This window comes from Zeus faber (assembly GCF_960531495.2).
Source record: "Zeus faber genome assembly, chromosome: 17".
NCBI classification, from domain to species: Eukaryota; Metazoa; Chordata; class Actinopteri; order Zeiformes; family Zeidae; genus Zeus; species Zeus faber.
The window spans coordinates 13,222,243-13,239,455 of NC_137204.1; the positions used below are offsets into that span (position 1 = coordinate 13,222,243).

General features: G+C 42.9%; 1 protein-coding gene across 2 annotated transcripts; it reads right to left on the reverse strand.

Annotated features, from left to right (window-relative positions):
- Positions 1 to 1,000: 1,000 nt before the first annotated feature.
- usp20 (ubiquitin specific peptidase 20) lies at positions 1,001 to 16,904 on the reverse strand. 2 transcript variants are annotated; one of them, XM_080017786.1, is made up of 24 exons: positions 16,441 to 16,904; positions 15,931 to 15,984; positions 15,030 to 15,092; positions 14,605 to 14,745; positions 14,338 to 14,440; positions 13,820 to 13,889; positions 13,471 to 13,584; positions 13,283 to 13,361; positions 10,144 to 10,651; positions 9,058 to 9,192; positions 8,776 to 8,888; positions 7,759 to 7,931; positions 7,538 to 7,632; positions 7,411 to 7,444; positions 6,286 to 6,331; positions 5,982 to 6,162; positions 5,750 to 5,876; positions 5,492 to 5,661; positions 5,321 to 5,402; positions 5,106 to 5,214; positions 4,913 to 5,015; positions 3,168 to 3,236; positions 2,037 to 2,203; positions 1,001 to 1,802 (listed from the first exon to the last, which is right to left on the reverse strand). In XM_080017786.1, the coding sequence occupies exons 1-23, from the start codon at positions 16,516 to 16,518 to the stop codon at positions 2,046 to 2,048; spliced, it is 2,805 nt and encodes a 934-aa protein (XP_079873912.1). In that variant the 5' UTR covers positions 16,519 to 16,904; the 3' UTR covers positions 1,001 to 1,802; positions 2,037 to 2,045. The 2 variants fall into 2 exon arrangements, with proteins under 2 accessions (XP_079873912.1, XP_079873911.1); XM_080017785.1 differs by having other exon boundaries at positions 14,584 to 14,745.
- Between the last annotated feature and the right edge of the window lie 309 nt (positions 16,905 to 17,213).

Below are 17,213 nucleotides of genomic sequence, written 5' to 3' on the forward strand. Positions count from 1 at the left end.
ACCCTCCGAAGCATTATTTGGACAACACTGCACTGCAGGATACATTGCTCTCATAATCGCCATAAAAATGCAACTAACAAAAAAAATAAACTTACAACAACACTTGTAAGTTTATTTTTTTTGTTGCACATGCACATGTCCTTCCTTGAGAGAAATTGCAAACAAAGTCCTGGTGTCAGCGAGTACAGTTTCCTAGCCATCAAAGGCACTTGGAAACTGGAGGAGACTCTGACAAGAGGAGGTCCGGCAGACCCAAAGCCACAACAGAATCAGAAGACAAGTTTCTGAGAGTCAACAGCTGGCGTGACAGGCGGCTCACCGGACAACAGCTTCAAGCACAGCTCAACGCTGGTGGAAGTAAGCAAGACTCAGTTTCAACTGCGGAGAGAAGACCTGGAGTTGCAGGATCGACAGGTCGAGTGGCAGTAAGAAAGACATTGCTAAGATGGCCTGGGCCACAAAACACTGCCAGTGGACTACTGTAGGGAGGCCTGTGGACCCATGAAATCAAAATGTGAAAATCTTCGGTTCATCACGCAGGGGTTTTTGTACCCAGTCGAGTAGGCGAAAGGATGGTTCCTCAGTGTGTGACACCAACTGTGGAACACGGGGGGGGAAGCGTGATGGTCTGGGGCTCTTTTTCCGGACCCAGAGTTGGTGACTTGCACAGAGTGACCGGCACCCTGAACCAAAAGGGCATTCACAGCATTTTGCAGCGTCATGCAACACTCTTTGGTCTACGCCTAGTTGGTCAGGGATCGATCCCACAGCAAGATAATGACCCAAAACACCCCCCCCAGGCTGTCAGAACTACCTTAGAACAAAATAACAAGACAGTAGAATTCAAATTATGGAAGGGCCAGCACAGTCTCCAGACTTAAACCCTATGGAGCTGGTTTGGGATGAACTGGACAGGAGGGTGAAAGCAAAGCAGCCTACAAGTGCAGCACTTTTTTTGAGGGAACTTTTGCAACAGTGTTGGGAAGAACTTTGCCAACAATATTTGATTTCCATTAAAGAAAGAATGCCACGAGTGCATTCGGCTGTTATAACTGAAAAAGGTGGCTTCTTTGATGGGTCAAAAATGTAGATCACATTTAATAAACAAAACGATTCCATGATTTATTTATTTTTTATCTCAATTGTTTATTTGCTCTACGCTTTAATTCCAGAGTACATTGAGACATTAAACTGCGTACATTTCAATAAAAACTGGAAAAAATGTAGGTGTTCTAAAACTTTTGACCGGTGGTTATAAGTGAGTTTAAAACATACGTGTGTATTTGAATAAATATGTCAACGTTCCTCGAAAGTATTCCCAAACACCACCCTTCCCCCACCATACAGTATGAAATGTGTAATATCAATTTGACCTTTTCAGGGTTGTTTCCTTTTACCCACTGCTCCTGGGAAAGTTGCCAGTGCCGTTGAATGTCTCTTGCTCCTCGACGTACAAGCAACACAGTCATCAGGCAAAGAGCTGTGCCGCCGTCCCTCCATCGGCATCTGCTCTGGCTCAACCAGAGTCAAAGATGGCTCATAGCGGGACACGTGGCTACCACAAGCGGCCACTAGGACGCCATGGCTACGAAACCGGCTCCATGATCTGTTATCCCACACAGTGTAATGTTAAAGATCTAAAATGCTCAATAAATAATCACCTGCTCTCCCACTACACTCTATATGACAGGTCAACCGTGATGCGCTGATCATTTACAAAGTGCTCATGACGGGGGCTTCTTTACCAAGGTGCAAAGTGTCACTTTTTCTGCGCGGGGCAGGAGCGGAGAAGCCAGAAGACCCTGAGGAATGAGAGAAAAACAACAAAAACTAAAATTAAGAAGAAAAAAAAAAAGAATGAGAAGGGATGTAGAAGTAGCTTTAAAACCCTAACCCTAACAAAACAATGCTCCATAAAATATGTAAAACAATATCTCGGTTGGCCCACGAGAGACCCAGGCTGTGATTGGATGCTCGGCTTAACGTGTCAACATGCATAAGAGCCGGGATTCTCTGCAACAAGCCAAACTTTCCACCTCGCTGCCTCAGAGCGCCCTGGTCTCTGCCTCGATCTTCCTCTCCCCATGGAGGCCGTCGGGATCTGCCAGAGCCACCGTCTGTCTCACGGCGATCTCCGGCCCTCCACCGTAGATGCCCAGGAGATACTGCCACGTGTCTTCAGAGATCTGACCGTAGTCAGCGCCTGGGGGGGGAGAGATGAAAATGAAGGATTCCAAATGAACCAGTGCCTTAAAGAAAATACAGGTTTCCATAAAAAATAAATAAATACCGTGACATGTGTGGTTAGGAGTGGCGTTTAACTATTTACCAATGTCTGTGCCATATTATTGACGAAAAAACCACACACGTCTATTTTCATCATTTTGAAAATAGATACTGTCAAATAGTTCTCATCTTACATTCCTGATATCCTTAACCGTCATATACGTTTTCAAAATGTTTCAAAATGCAACAGATTGAGAACTCCATCACTAATGCAGAGATGTTTCCTAACATGAGCCAAGGTAACAAAGTACTAAGTTACCATGGATCCATAAGTGGTAAACAAATGGGGCAGATTTGTAATTAGTGGGAAGCTGACAAGTGTTTTTGTTTCATTTTGAAGAGAAGTTATATCTTTAGAACAGTATGCCACGGCTGTGAGCATATTGTTCTCTACCTCTACCTCCATAAAGCACGCAGTTCAGTGAGCTTCAATGTGCCTTTTGTTTTTTTTTGTTTGACTAAAGCACAAACCTTACTGGTAAGCAAACAAAACATTACAGGGGATGAAATTAATCATGAATTAAATGTTTGAGGTTAGGTGCCGGTACACGTGCAACTGCATTTACTCAGCACCATGGTTATATTTAATACACAACCTGTAATATCAATATTTATTGTCGTTTAGGCGTCAACATATTAACCACAACGTCTAAACACCTAGAGTGTATCAGTTTGACTCACAAGCTTAAATACAGTATCATTTGTGAGCGCGATCAAACCACAAAGTACGCAACAACCAGCTGAGTTATGAAAATGTTTTTTTTTTTTTTATCTGATTGTAGAATGCACGCAACATGATAACCATCAGCAGGGAAAGTTACTTGTACACACACCCTTCCAAATTTAGAGCCTAAATCACAACCAAAATTGAGACTACTCACCTTGTTTGAGTTGTATGTGTCCTCCTTTCATAACCCCAATCTTACTATTGTCAATGGGGCCGGGCAGCTCTGAGAAGACAAAACCAAAACATTTGACTTTTCTGCCCACGAGGTTCTACATGCAAGAGGTTGTACATGCAGGAGGTTCTACATGCACAAGGTTCTATATGCACAAGGTTCTACATGCACAAGGTTCTACATGCACAAGGTTCTACATGCACAAGGTTCTATATGCACAAGGTTCTACATGCACAAGGTTCTACATGCACAAGGTTCTACATAAACACTGTTCTACATGCACAAGGTTCTACATACACAAGGTCCTTCACACACAAGGTTCTTCATACACGAGGTCCTTCATATACGAGGTTCTTCTTGCATGAGGTTCTTCATGCACGAGGTTCTACATGCATGAGGCTCTACATGCACAAGGTTCTACATACAAAAGGTTCTACATGCACGAGGTTCTACATGCACGAGGTTCTAGATGCACAAGGTTCTATATGCACAAGGTTCTATATGCACAAGGTTCTACATGCACAAGGTTCTACATGCACAAGGTTCTATATGCACAAGGTTCTACATGCACAAGGTTCTACATGCACAAGGTTCTATATGCACAAGGTTCTACATGCACAAGGTTCTACATGCACAAGGTTCTACATAAACACTGTTCTACATGCACAAGGTTCTACATACACAAGGTCCTTCACACACAAGGTTCTTCATACACGAGGTCCTTCATATACGAGGTTCTTCTTGCATGAGGTTCTTCATGCACGAGGTTCTACATGCATGAGGCTCTACATGCACAAGGTTCTACATACAAAAGGTTCTACATGCACGAGGTTCTACATGCACGAGGTTCTAGATGCACAAGGTTCTATATGCACAAGGTTCTATATGCACAAGGTTCTACATGCACAAGGTTCTACATGCACAAGGTTCTATATGCACAAGGTTCTACATGCACAAGGTTCTACATGCACAAGGTTCTACATGCACAAGGTTCTATATGCACAAGGTTCTACATGCACAAGGTTCTACATGCACAAGGTTCTACATAAACACTGTTCTACATGCACAAGGTTCTACATACACAAGGTCCTTCACACACAAGGTTCTTCATACACGAGGTCCTTCATATCAAGGTTCTTCTTGCATGAGGTTCTTCATGCACGAGGTTCTACATGCATGAGGCTCTACATGCACAAGGTTCTACATACAAAAGGTTCTACATGCACGAGGTTCTACATGCACGAGGTTCTAGATGCACAAGGTTCTATATGCACAAGGTTCTATATGCACAAGGTTCTAGATGCACAAGGTTCTAGATGCACAAGATTCTATATGCACAAGGTTCTACATGCACAAGGTTCTATATGCACAAGGTTCTACATGCACAAGGTTCTACATGCACAAGGTTCTACATAAACACTGTTCTACATGCACAAGGTTCTACATACACAAGGTCCTTCACACACAAGGTTCTTCATGCACGAGGTTCTACATGCACGAGGTTCTACATGCACGAGGTTCTACATGCACGAGGTTCTACATGCACAAGGTTCTACATGCACAAGGTTCTACATGCACGAGGTTCTACATGTATGAGGTTCTACATGCACAAGGTTCTACATTTATGAGATTCTACATGCAGGAGGTTCTACATGCACGAGGTTCTACATCTATGAGGTTCTACATGCACAAGGTTCTTCATGCAATATCACGGGGTGTGTCGTTACCATTGTCTTTGCCTTTGACAAAGCTTTCCCACTCTCTGAACCACTGCATGCTGATACACAGGATAACCGTAGGAGCCTCCTCTGCCTGGAACTCTTTATTCAGCTGCAGGCACAAGTGGAATGAGTGAAATGTTTACTATACAGCGCAGAATAATACATATATGATCTATAAGAGCACAGTACAACTCCTTACTTTGATGAAGGTGTCTATTTCCACTTTTCTACGTTTTGCCAGAGCTTCAATTTCCACTTGGCAGATGGCACACATGTAGAGGTGGTTTACTGCAGGGCCACCTCCAAAACTGGAGATGCAAATACAGAAGATATATACCAAACAAATAAAAAAAAAAGTAAATGAATGTCGGAACTGGCATCATTTAATGTCATGGACGTGTGTCAGCCACTCACCTGTTGTAAAGGTACTCCCACACGTTTTGAGGAAGAATCACAACCAGGTCGTCTATGTAGTGGTACTTATTAGGTGGGATCCCTGATGGGAGATGCAAAGATATTGAAGTTTGTTATTATGCCAAAGAATGTGAATCCTGGAGAAGGAAATGTTCAGATAAGGAGTCGGACCTCCATGCTGACAAAGAAAGGTGTGGTTGCTGATGGGGCCCGGCTCCGTGAAGGTGTTAAACTTGTTGAGCCATTCCCTGGAGATGTAGAACTGAAGCAGACTGGGCTCCTTCATGTTGGCCAGAGCCACCACCTTCTGCCGCTCCCTCACCGACTCCTCGCTGCTCTTCCTGCACGACAGCAAAATTAGAAGTGAATATTGAATAGAATAAACAAACGTTTGCCTTGCTCGTCGTAATGGAATGGTTGATAAATGACCTATAAAACAGCACGTAGGCCTCCGCATTCTGCACCACGGTTTCATGGACTTCTGTTACATACTGGTCGTCAAACTCGTACCACTGGCCATTGATCACATTCTGACAGTATGCTATGTAGTGCCCACCTAGAAAATCATTGGAAAATAAGAACAAATAACAGATTAGCTCAGAAGAAAAAGACAGTACAAGAGATAATACAAACGGCCATATCAACAAACATGCACTCATACTTCCTGCAGTGCCGTGGTGACAGATGACTGACAGCAGGTCATAGGTGGTCATTTGGGAGGGACCGTCTTTGGCCAGGAAAGGCCGCAGGTCCAGGCCCTCCAGTGGGAAGGACACGTGGCTGCCAATCTTAAAGGAATACATGACCTCGTGCCGAAAGCGCTTCAGGTGAATGCACAAAATCTACACACGGGCAGTTACACACAAATGCACACAAATGAATTTGATGTTACCGGTTATAGATCAACCACAAGTGAAACTGTTATCTCAACTAATACACACACACACACACACACACACACACACCTCAGGTAGTCGAAGTACTTTGCAATATTTCACACCATTTCTCAACCTGTGAAGTGAAAGAACAATGTGTATCAAACTTAATGTATTGATTGCTGCTATTTCCACTACTTCTAGATCAAATATCAAATTGAAGTCACAAGGCAGCTCACTTATGTAATGACATCAAATATATGATATCAAGAGACAGGAAGACTCTTTTAAATATAACATTACAAAGAGACATATGTGATGTGATATGTGTAAACATACAGTATCTATAGTAAGTCAAAATTACAATAGGATTTTCGTCTATTTTAATAACAATAAATGATTATATTGTGAAGTCAATGCTTATATTTTATTCAATACATTTTATAATTCAATAAGTAAAAAAATGTTTTATAGTAATTTATTATCTTTTCTCATCGCTATGTTTTTGTACTAAAACCACCTCACCAAATGCTTTGAATTGATCTGTTTCAATTTTAGAAATCTAGTATGTTGTAATGGTGAGCTGGAATATGCTCATTTTCATTTAACATGATTTCTCTGAACTTCTGTGTACCTTCTTTTCTATGAATTGTAATATCGGATGCAGCCACAGCCTCATTTCCTCATAAAATAGTTTCCTGTGATCTAATATTTGTCTTTTGCAGACATATAATAATATACAGACGTATATAATATACAATATACAGAAATAATATCAATAATAATCATAATAATAATAATAATAATAATCATCATCATCATCATCACGGGGGGATGGTAGCTCAGGCGGTAGAGCTGGTGGTCTAGTGATCTAAAGGTTGCTGGTTCGATCCCAGGCTCCTCCTGCTAGCATGCTGTAGTGTCCTTGAGCAAGACACTTAACCCCTAATTGCTCCTGATGGATCGTAATAATAATAAGAACATTAAGGCATCAGCATTCTTACACTATAACTAATAAATAATATATAATATCCAAAACTGTCAAATTAAATCAAATGGGCAAATAAAGTATTTCCATGCTTTTTAAGAGAAATGTCACTGGCAGAAATTCATTTTAAAGTTTTGGAAATATAGTATCCAGAGCATGCGTTTGTAATATGAAATACTAACCCATGTGAGCACCCGTAAGTCAGTTCTCCTACTTACTCTACTCACTTTTTACATCTTTCACAGCTGTACATGTTGTCCCCTGCAAATACAACAAAGAAACCGTTTTAAATACAAAGTTCGGTGTGAGTCAACACGACAATCTGTGGCTCTGAATTCTCCGGTGGTCGTGCACCTTTCAGCTCATCAGCGGCAAAGAAGGCAGCGAGGCAGTCTTCGAGTGTCACCATGGGTCCCCAAAACCAGGTCGGGATACAGGAAACTACGAACCTGATCACAGGCACATCACAGAAAAGACGCAAACTGAAACGGCTGCAGCACAACCTCAAGAACACCCTGACTGCATCCGACATATCAAGCGGCACTTGGACGGCGTTCATCTCCTGCCCCGCTGACCTGCGTATGGAGTCCATGATGTAGGAGATCCAGCCCTGCGAGCCGTAGCTGTCGGGACAGACCCCGGTCTTGGCCGGCAGGTTCTGATGGATGGAGGAGTGCAGCTTGGCCAGGTCCTCTTTACCGGGGATGGGGAGAGAGAGGTCCTGGAACGTTTCCACAGTGGTGGAGACCTACACAACCAACCAGAGGATGAATGTATCCTCACTTAATCCGTTTGTGTCTATGATGACGATGATACTAGGTTTATAGCAACCACTTTAAAGCAATGTTACAGTCTCTTCTCACTTTGATAAAGATGTTTACATGTTTAGAATTTACAGAGGCTCTTACATTTTTGTCTCCAAATCAGTAGAAAATACTGTGAGGTTTGATTAACTGGTTAGGTCAACTGTTGGCACTGTGACTGTGTGCATACTTCTCATCCATACACATAGAGTAAGTATAATATCAATCCTTCCACCCACGCAAACCATAATAGTACCCATAACCCAGTTAAGGAAAAGCAGTGTGTTTGCCAGAATATGTAGTCTACCAATTTGGTAGCTGTTGTCGAGATGTATAGCAAAGACATATTGATTATTGTGGCTGTGTAATGGTTGACAATGGTAATTGTGTGCACCATAAATTCAGACGTAAAGGAGAATCCGACGTGTGGCAGATTAAACATTTTTAATCATTATATGAACATCGCCAACATTATTGGAGTGTGATTAGAATAGTTCTGACATACAAATGCAACTGAATGAAGAGGACAGCGGTAGGTTGATACTCATGAACAATCAAGGCTGGATGTGAAAAAAACAATAAAATAATAAATATTTCCATTGGAATTGGAAGACTGTTCATTAAAAAGGAAAAATTCGATAAATTCATATATTAGCTTTGATTGTGACATGAATATGCAAAGAAAAAAATGTCTAATATTGGTATTAGGGTGGGTGTAAATGTAGAATAGTAAGAGAAAATCTAGTGTGCTGCTCCCCCTGGTATCAGAATGCTGCAACTACAACTCACCCTGTCGCAGGTCAGGCACTGGACCAAACTGAGAATGGAGCCGTCAAAGATATCGGAGATGATGCTGCGGTACCGAGACTGCTTCTTCTTCCTAGCACTCAAAAGCAGCTGAGCTGGAGAGGAAACATGCCAGGAAGGGGGAGCATGGAGGAGAAACTCAATATGGCGTATTACCGTATATTTTTCTCTACTTAAAAACGTATTGTACGCAAAGAGACGTGATGTGGAATTATACATGATTTGAGAGTGAATTTCAAACACGTCACGACAGAAGTTTCACACCTTTCTTGAAGGCGTACGCAGAGCGGAGGGGGCTGGAACGAGGGGGGCTGGAGGACAGTTTGGGGTGCAAATCCTGGAGCGTGCGTACAGGACTGCAAGGATGGGACTGTGTCATCAACACCTCGTTGTCGGGCTCTAGAGTACAAACCAACAGATAAACACAGAGCAGATTTGCATGCTACATACACACACATATACCTACAAACCGGCAGCCATGTCATCGTTTAAGGAGTCGTGCTGGACCATGCGTGTCAAAATTAATTTCAGGTCGTGGCCTGAATTGGAGACACAGCCCCTTTTAGATGTTTTTTCAGGCTGATAAAGTTGGAATAAAGCAAATAAAATTACAGGACAAGTTGGTTTGCTTTTTTCAAAATTAGGCCTGTTGATGCCGTTACTGTAAAACACTTCCCAAAGGCTTTGTCGCTCAGTCCGCTGCTTGTTTTTCCCACCTGCTCTGCTATGATTATAAAGTGTCTCATTTCACAAGTTGTTCACAGATAGTTTTTCATTTTATGAAACAGATAAACGAGACCGACTCTCATATAAACTGTCATTGATTCAGCTGTATCTCTAATGGCCTACACATAATAATAATAATATAATAATAATAACTGCAATCTTCTCCTTCTTTTTTGGGCTACTCCCGTTAGGGGTTGCCACAGCGGATCATCTGCCTCCACTACTTTCTGTTCTGCGCATCTTCCTCCCTTACACCACCCGCCTGCATGTCCTCCCTCACCACATCCATAAACCTTCTCTTTGGCCTTCCTCTTTTCCTCTCGCCTGGCAGCGCCATCCTCAGCATCCTTCTCCCAATGTAACTCTCACCCTACGCACATGTCCAAACCATCTCAATCTCACCTCTCTCACTTTTTCACCCAACTGTCCAACCTGAGCTGTGCCTCTAATGTACTCATTCTTAATCCTATCCATCCTTGTCACTCCCAATGAAAATCTCAACATCCTCAACTCTGCCACCCCCAGTTCAGCCATAACTGCAATATTTAAATAAAAATATGTATATTTTTTCCTGGATGTTTGACACTCCTGTTCTAGACAGTTGCGGCAGCCCGCTTGTTTTACCAGAAGTGTTGCTGCTCTGCCCGTGGCCTGCGCTTGGTGGGAGATTATTTCCTTGGACCTCCGTGTTCAGTGTGGAGGACGGCGACAACTCCTCCTCCGCCCCCCGCTCGAGTCCTCCTTCCTCCGCCGCCGTATCCACGTCCGCGTCCTCGTCCATCTCCTGGGAGCCACCCCGCAGCGGCGAGCCGGACACCCTCCTCTCCTTCAGCCTCTCCTTCACCGAGATCACGCCTCCAGGCCCCAGACCTGCCGCGCCCCCCGCCGGCGCCATCATGCCGTCGCACTCGTCCCGCATCAGCAGCTCCGCCTCTCCCGGACCCCCCATCTCGCCCCTGTCGCTGCTGGAGCCAGAGTCGCACGAGAGGAATTCGTCCTCGGACGGGGAGCGGTCGCCGTCCCTCCTATCGTCCCCGTCGCCTCCGTCACAATTAAGGACAAACTCTGCCAGGGGCTCTTTCAGTTCCTCGTGCAGCTGATCCATCAGACAACGCAGGAACTCCTGAGTGTCCTGGACAACATGTGTGAAAAAGAAAGTTCATTTACACCTGCAAACTTGCTGACGATAGATAGATAGATAGATAGATAGATAGATAGATAGATAGATAGATAGATAGATAGATAGATAGATAGATAGATAGATAGATAGATAGATAGATAGATAGATAGATAGATAGATAGATAGATAGATAGATAGATAGATAGATAGATGGATAGATGGATAGCCTAAGAATTATAATAAAGCAATGAATAAAATAAAAGGAAAACCGGCAATATAAAAAAAATTAAAGAGAACAAATGTTGACTAAAACTAAGCATTGTAGACTTTTTGTGATAATATTTTAAATTCTAAATTCCAGATAAGACACAAAGTGCCTCCCTGGAAGCAGCCCTTGATACTTTCTCAAGTGAACTTGAACTTGAACTTTTTCCCTTTTCATAAACATTTTTTTTTTCCTTATACTTTGTGCCAACCAAATTTTACAAAGCATTAATAGAGTACTATGTTGTTTATTGTTATTGGAATGATTCTTACCATGCCCAATTGAAAGCATCAACATAACACAACAATGAGACCCTTTGAGCCATTCAGAGCAACTCCTCGAGCATAGTACACAACCAAGAATAATACTAACCCAGGGGAAGAGATGGGATTTCATATAAAAGTGGTTCTGGTAAAATAAAATAAAATAAATAAGAAATTCCCCATTATATACTTATATTCAACCACCGAGGTATGCAATTATGTTACTTAAGGTTCAAATGGTCTCACTGGCCAGAGTTTCAGAGCAACATTGGGCATGACACTGGTGTAATTATTGTCTTTGGAACTTGTCTTGTACTTGCTGCCATTTATCGTTCTCTCCACTCGGGTCAACACGAGAGAACGGTTTCCAACTTGCGGTTTTCTCATCAAATGGGGCTACTTGGAAATCGCAATCGTGGGTAAACAAGGGTCACGGCTAGTTGGGAAACATACCCAGACCTACCAACCTTATGAAAATATTTTGAGTACCACAATAGTGTAACAGGGAGTCTCTGTGGTGTTTGAGTTACTGGAGCTAAATGACTCTCGTAACGTCTCGTATGCGTCTCGTAACGAGGCTCATCACATCGTATGCAAGCTACTAGGGCTAACTACAGTATATACAGTATACAAATGCATATCATTAGGATATACCCCTTGAAATGCATCATCTCGTTAAGTTATCGAACATGTTTACCAACTAGAGATGCACCAATTGCAATTTCTTGGCTGATTCCTATTTCAGATTGTTGATTGTTGAAGTCTGCCCTGCAGATGACGGTCTGGTGTACGTAGAAGACAGATAGATCCTGTGATCTAATCACGCTCACATGATTGGACAGCTGCACTTACGCACCACTGCAATTTTCAGTTACCACAATAGTGAGATTGCTGATTCTGACACTGTTTATTATTGTACATTATTCACTTTGGAACAATAACAACATGAAACTGTCACTGAGTTCCAATAAAATGGAATATGGACTGTCACCATGTTTCAGTATAATGCAACCTGTAACCCCCACTGAGTTTTAGTAGAACCCAACATATAACTAACATATAATTGTCCAGTTCAAACTTCAAATTAAAGTCTCTTTCACTTTAAGTGCAAATATACACTTATATTATATTTATGTTACTTTGCAAATAAAATGCAATCAGAACAAAAATAATAATAATAAAATAAATGGACAACTTCCCACTTTCGTTCACCAGAAGTCCTCCTTCCCTCACCGTGCGTTAAACCAAGTGTATCAAATCGAACGACTCATTTAACCGAGTGACTCGTCAAGAAGTCAAGTCTCAAAAAAGAGTCAAAACTTTCATCACAAACCGAGCTCTGCTGTAATTACAGTGATAGATACACAGTCTGCACAATTATGGAATATTATTAGGTGGTAAGTAAATAATTTATCTAATCTTCTTTGTTTACCTTGGAGTACCTCCAAACAGCCGACATTTTCTTTCTTTTGCTCTTTTTTTGAGCGTCAACAACTACGTTACATTACGTTGGTATCGGGTTTGAGTATTGGAGCAATTTTAGGAGGACAGCACATGAGAACAGTATCTAGCATGTAAATTTGACCGGCATGGAATCGGAAACTATATCTCACACTGATCGGCCGGTGAAAATCGACCGATTCCGGTCACCGGCAGATCGATCAGTGCATCTCACGTTTTATATGTTAACAATACGGTCACATTTTTGTGCTTTATTATAACTCCCCCACTTCCCATTTTACCTTAGCAATGCAGCGTTACACCTCGGTGGATAATAAAGAACCGCTCAATGTGTTGCCTATCAGCGGATGTTGAGTGAGAGGAGAGGGAGGGCTTACAGAACCACAAGCACAAGGTCGCAGCATCTGGTCCAATCCGAGGGATGTAGTTTAAATACCCAATGAATGTACGGTATTTTTTTTAATTTATTGATTGATTGCTGTCATTAAAATTACAATAATATATATACAGTATATATTTATTTTATTTTTTTTTGCGCACTTTCTGCTGGCATTTCGCACCTGCATATTTTGACTAAGAATTGCGTGGTTGGTACACAAAAAGCGTGCAGGTTGGCAGGTCCGCATACCCAACAAGTGAGATTTCAATCCATACCTGCTGGGCATAGCCACGAAACATGGGATTGACCAGTTTGATGCCATGGGACAGACTGGTAGGGACCACGTAGCTGGGCCTGGAGGAGAGACAGGCAGTCGTCATCAGGATCAAGTGCGAGCAATCTTATCCTCTCATCAAGAACATGTTGAATAATCAAACAGAAGAAGTGGCGGCATATGCTTTACCGTTTTTTATGCCACAGTTCGGTGATGAGTTTCTGATAGCTCTTACACAGAGCTGGCTTCTTGTCCGTCCGGACCAGTCCGCTGCAATCCAGGAAGAACTGGGTGAGAGGAGGACTGGAGGAGAGAGAAAGGAGAACACCGGCGTCAACAAAAGTTCCATTTTGTCACGTAAATATTTACGAACACAGCTTTAACAGTACACACACACACGCACGCACGTACGCATGCATGCACCCACGCACACAGGCACACACACACACACACACACACACACACACACACAAACACACTCTATAACAGCATGGATATTATTGATGACTTGAAGCACTTAGAGAGGAGATGATCTCACCAGTTGGACAGGGCTTGAAGAGCAGCATTCATGTAGCAGGAGTTTCCAATGTTTTTCATTCCTGTCAACCCTACAAAACAAAAAGAAACCAAAACAACACAACTATGTCACATGACTGAACCAGATTAGTCTCTAGATCTTTCAGTGTCGGTATCCTACCTCAAACAGTGTAAATTGGCACTTTAAACAGGTTAAATTACCATGAATTGTCTTAAGCTCATTAAGATGGATTTGGTTAATCAGGTTTTAAGCCACCCTTTATCATTAATATGGCAGATAAGATTTTATATGATATGTATCTTGAAAAAAAAAAGTCTTTGGTCACAAAGACCCTTCACCCTGCTACTGTGAATTGGCTACAAAATCTGTGAATTGAACTACATGAATTTCAAATACATTCTTTTAACTGGATGAGACAAAAAATCACATTAAAGGTGCAAAAACAATTATATATACAGTGTATATATATATATATACACTGTATATATACAGTATAGATATATTTATATAATTTGTACCTCTGGGTTTAACCTCATCCTCCTCAGACTCAGAACCTTCTTCTTCTGCCACAGCGATGGGTACAGATTTTAACAGGTGAGACGTCGGCTGAGGCGTCGCATCCTGAGAAGCAGAACTGACGACTTTATAAATAACCGGAGCGTCAACATTCGTCATTTATTTCGGAAAACAGCGCAGGAAACGACAGAGCAAGACACACTGCGATTAAAAAAAGAGAAATAAAAACTACAAAGAGCAGAGCTGACCTTCTTGCAGCGAAGCCGTACCTGCTCCATGGCCTTGCAGTGGTGCGGGGCCGCAGCAGCAGGCACCAGAGCAGGCCGCTGCTCCAGGAACACCTCCCGCTCGCACACATAGCACCAGATCCTGAACGTTGTCAGGTTCACCGTGAGGTTGTGCTTCTTGGCCTGCCAGCAGCACACACACACACACACACACACACATACATACACACACACACACACACACGCACGCACGCACGCACGCACGCACGCACACACACACACACACATGCACACACACACACACACACACACACACACACACACACACACACACACACACACAGTAAAGCACAATGTGGATGTTGGGTACGTTTGGGGTAAAAGCTTCTTTCTAACCAGTGAGAGGTTACTGGACAGAGACGTTCGGACGGAGGTTGGTTCTAATGTTCAACAACAGGAGAGTTCACCTGAGCGTGCAGGGTGCTGTGATCACAGTAGGACTCTCCACAGCCGACGTATGGGCAGTCATTCTGCATTGCACAAAAAAATATGGAGTCAAACGAACAATAAGCCATTTATTTGCATCAGAAATAATGAGTAAATGAGTCATTTGAACAAACGTAGATATTAGAAGAAGGCACATAAAAGATGTGATTAGACTTGGAATCGGCCGGTTGATGTGCTTTCAAACCTGAAGTGATTTGTAATTTCACAAATCAGGTATGTAAAACAAATTATTGAGTTACTATAACAAATACAGCCTACTATATATTGAAGAAAACGCTTCCCTGACTATATAAAAATAAAAAAATAAATGCTAATGAATTGAGAGGTTTTGTGCATGTAGGAGCAAGAAGTCCAGAAAGTTAAAATAATAAGGAAGTACTAGTTAAATGTTTTTAGAATTCCAGAATTCTTCTACAATGTCTAAGGCAGGGTTCTCAACTGGTTCTAGCCCCGGGACCCAGATTTGTCCTTAGTTTTTGACTCATGACCTCAGCGTGATTAAAGACTTGAACCACTGTGATTTATTTCACAATACAAATAGTGTCGATATCTACAAGGCTCTGTGCCCTGTTCAAAACTCAGAACAAACAACAAGCGCACTAAGAGCTCAAGCCCAATTAAATAAAAAGCCATTGAAACAATTGGAACTCGTCTGAGCTTTCAAAATACTGTTCTCTCTGGACTGCAATAACACGCAAAGGGTCCTCGTGATTTTAGCGAGAGCCCTGTTCAGTTTCATGCTTTAACCACGGTAATCCTAGAGTAATAACACTACAACACTGAAAACTTAAAGAAGTGCCTGAAACAATGATTAAAGGTTCTAAAAAGGATGTTAGCGGTGATATAAACAACCGGTAGTACCTGCAGACAGGCCCACAGGTTAGGACCCCCTGCTCCACATGACTGGCAGGTTCCCTGCAGAAGGAAACGGGAAAACAAAACAAAATTATACAGCGTTCGACTGAAACACTGATTCCCATGATAGATAGATAGATAGATAGATAGATAGATAGATAGATAGATAGATAGATAGATAGATAGATAGATAGATAGATAGATACTTCATCCCCCAATTAAGGTTATATGCCAATATAACAATAAAACAAAAAAAAAACCCAATAAGCAGAATGTTAACAATTCTAACTCACACTAAAAACAGAATACATATGCAGTACGGTAAAAGATGAGTAAAGCCCCTAGCAAACAAGGCAGCCCCCTCACAATGTGCATTTCCTGTTGTCATGATGATGTGCACCACAGGCTGCCATTGACCATGACATTATAACACTGCATGTTGCGTTGGACATGGTTTTCATGCTCATGACAACGACGTTAATTGTGGATTCTCCACAGTGCGCGGGACAAACCCACCTTCGACTTGTGGAGAAGTTCCTCCTTGGTCACCTCGCCTATTGAATCCAGGTGGGGACAAACGTCCTGTTCAGCCATGTTGACTCGGGGTCTCCAGGTGAGTCGGCGTCGGGCAGGACAGCGGCGGCTTTAAAGAAAACGCCGTTGAATTCAAGCGGCGTGACCGGCCCGCGCGTTATAGCGGCGTTATTTACCACCAAGCACGGCGTTATCTGCGGCGTCCCGGTGTGGTAGCTGCGAGAATAATAATAACGTGGCTTAACGTTAGCTTGGTCCGCCCACTGAACATGACAGCTCCGCGAATAGCGCGGCCTTGTTTCCCAAACCACTCGTTCCGAAGGAGCCGCTTCCCTGAAAACACGGGGCGAGATGCCGGGGGCTCCGCGTTCACCGGCAACACTGGCCGCCGCGGTGTCTGCCCGGCACGTTCATCCTTCCGGGGAGGCCCACAGGCCGTCGCCAGATAACGGATCCGCCGCAGAACCACCGAGCGCCTCCTCCCCGCCCGGAGCAGAGCGCTACGGTGGAAACCGCACCGCCCCTGACTCCAACAGCTGCTCTGTACCGCCCACCGCTCCGTCTCCAAACATTATTAAACATAATCATAAGAAACGGTTTATACCTTCAAGCCCCGGCCTTCTTTGCGCTAAGTTTCTAATTGTGTGGTGGAGTTGTCGACAGACAGACAGACAGACAGAGAGACAGATAGACAGGCAGACAAAGAGACAGACAGGCCGACAGACAGACAGGCAGACAGACAGACAGACAGACAG

Bases quoted from the DNA above. Each gene is read 5' to 3' on its own strand.
- usp20 (XM_080017785.1), bottom strand. From the start codon at position 16,518: ATGGCTGAACAGGACGTTTGTCCCCACCTGGATTCAATAGGCGAGGTG. The intron at 13,890-14,337 runs GTACAAATTATA...TTTGTTTTGTAG, and splicing joins GGATGAGGTTAAACCCAGAG to GGTTGACAGGAATGAAAAAC. The intron at 7,445-7,537 runs GTGCACGACCAC...TTGTATTTGCAG, and splicing joins TGCCGCTGATGAGCTGAAAG to GGGACAACATGTACAGCTGT.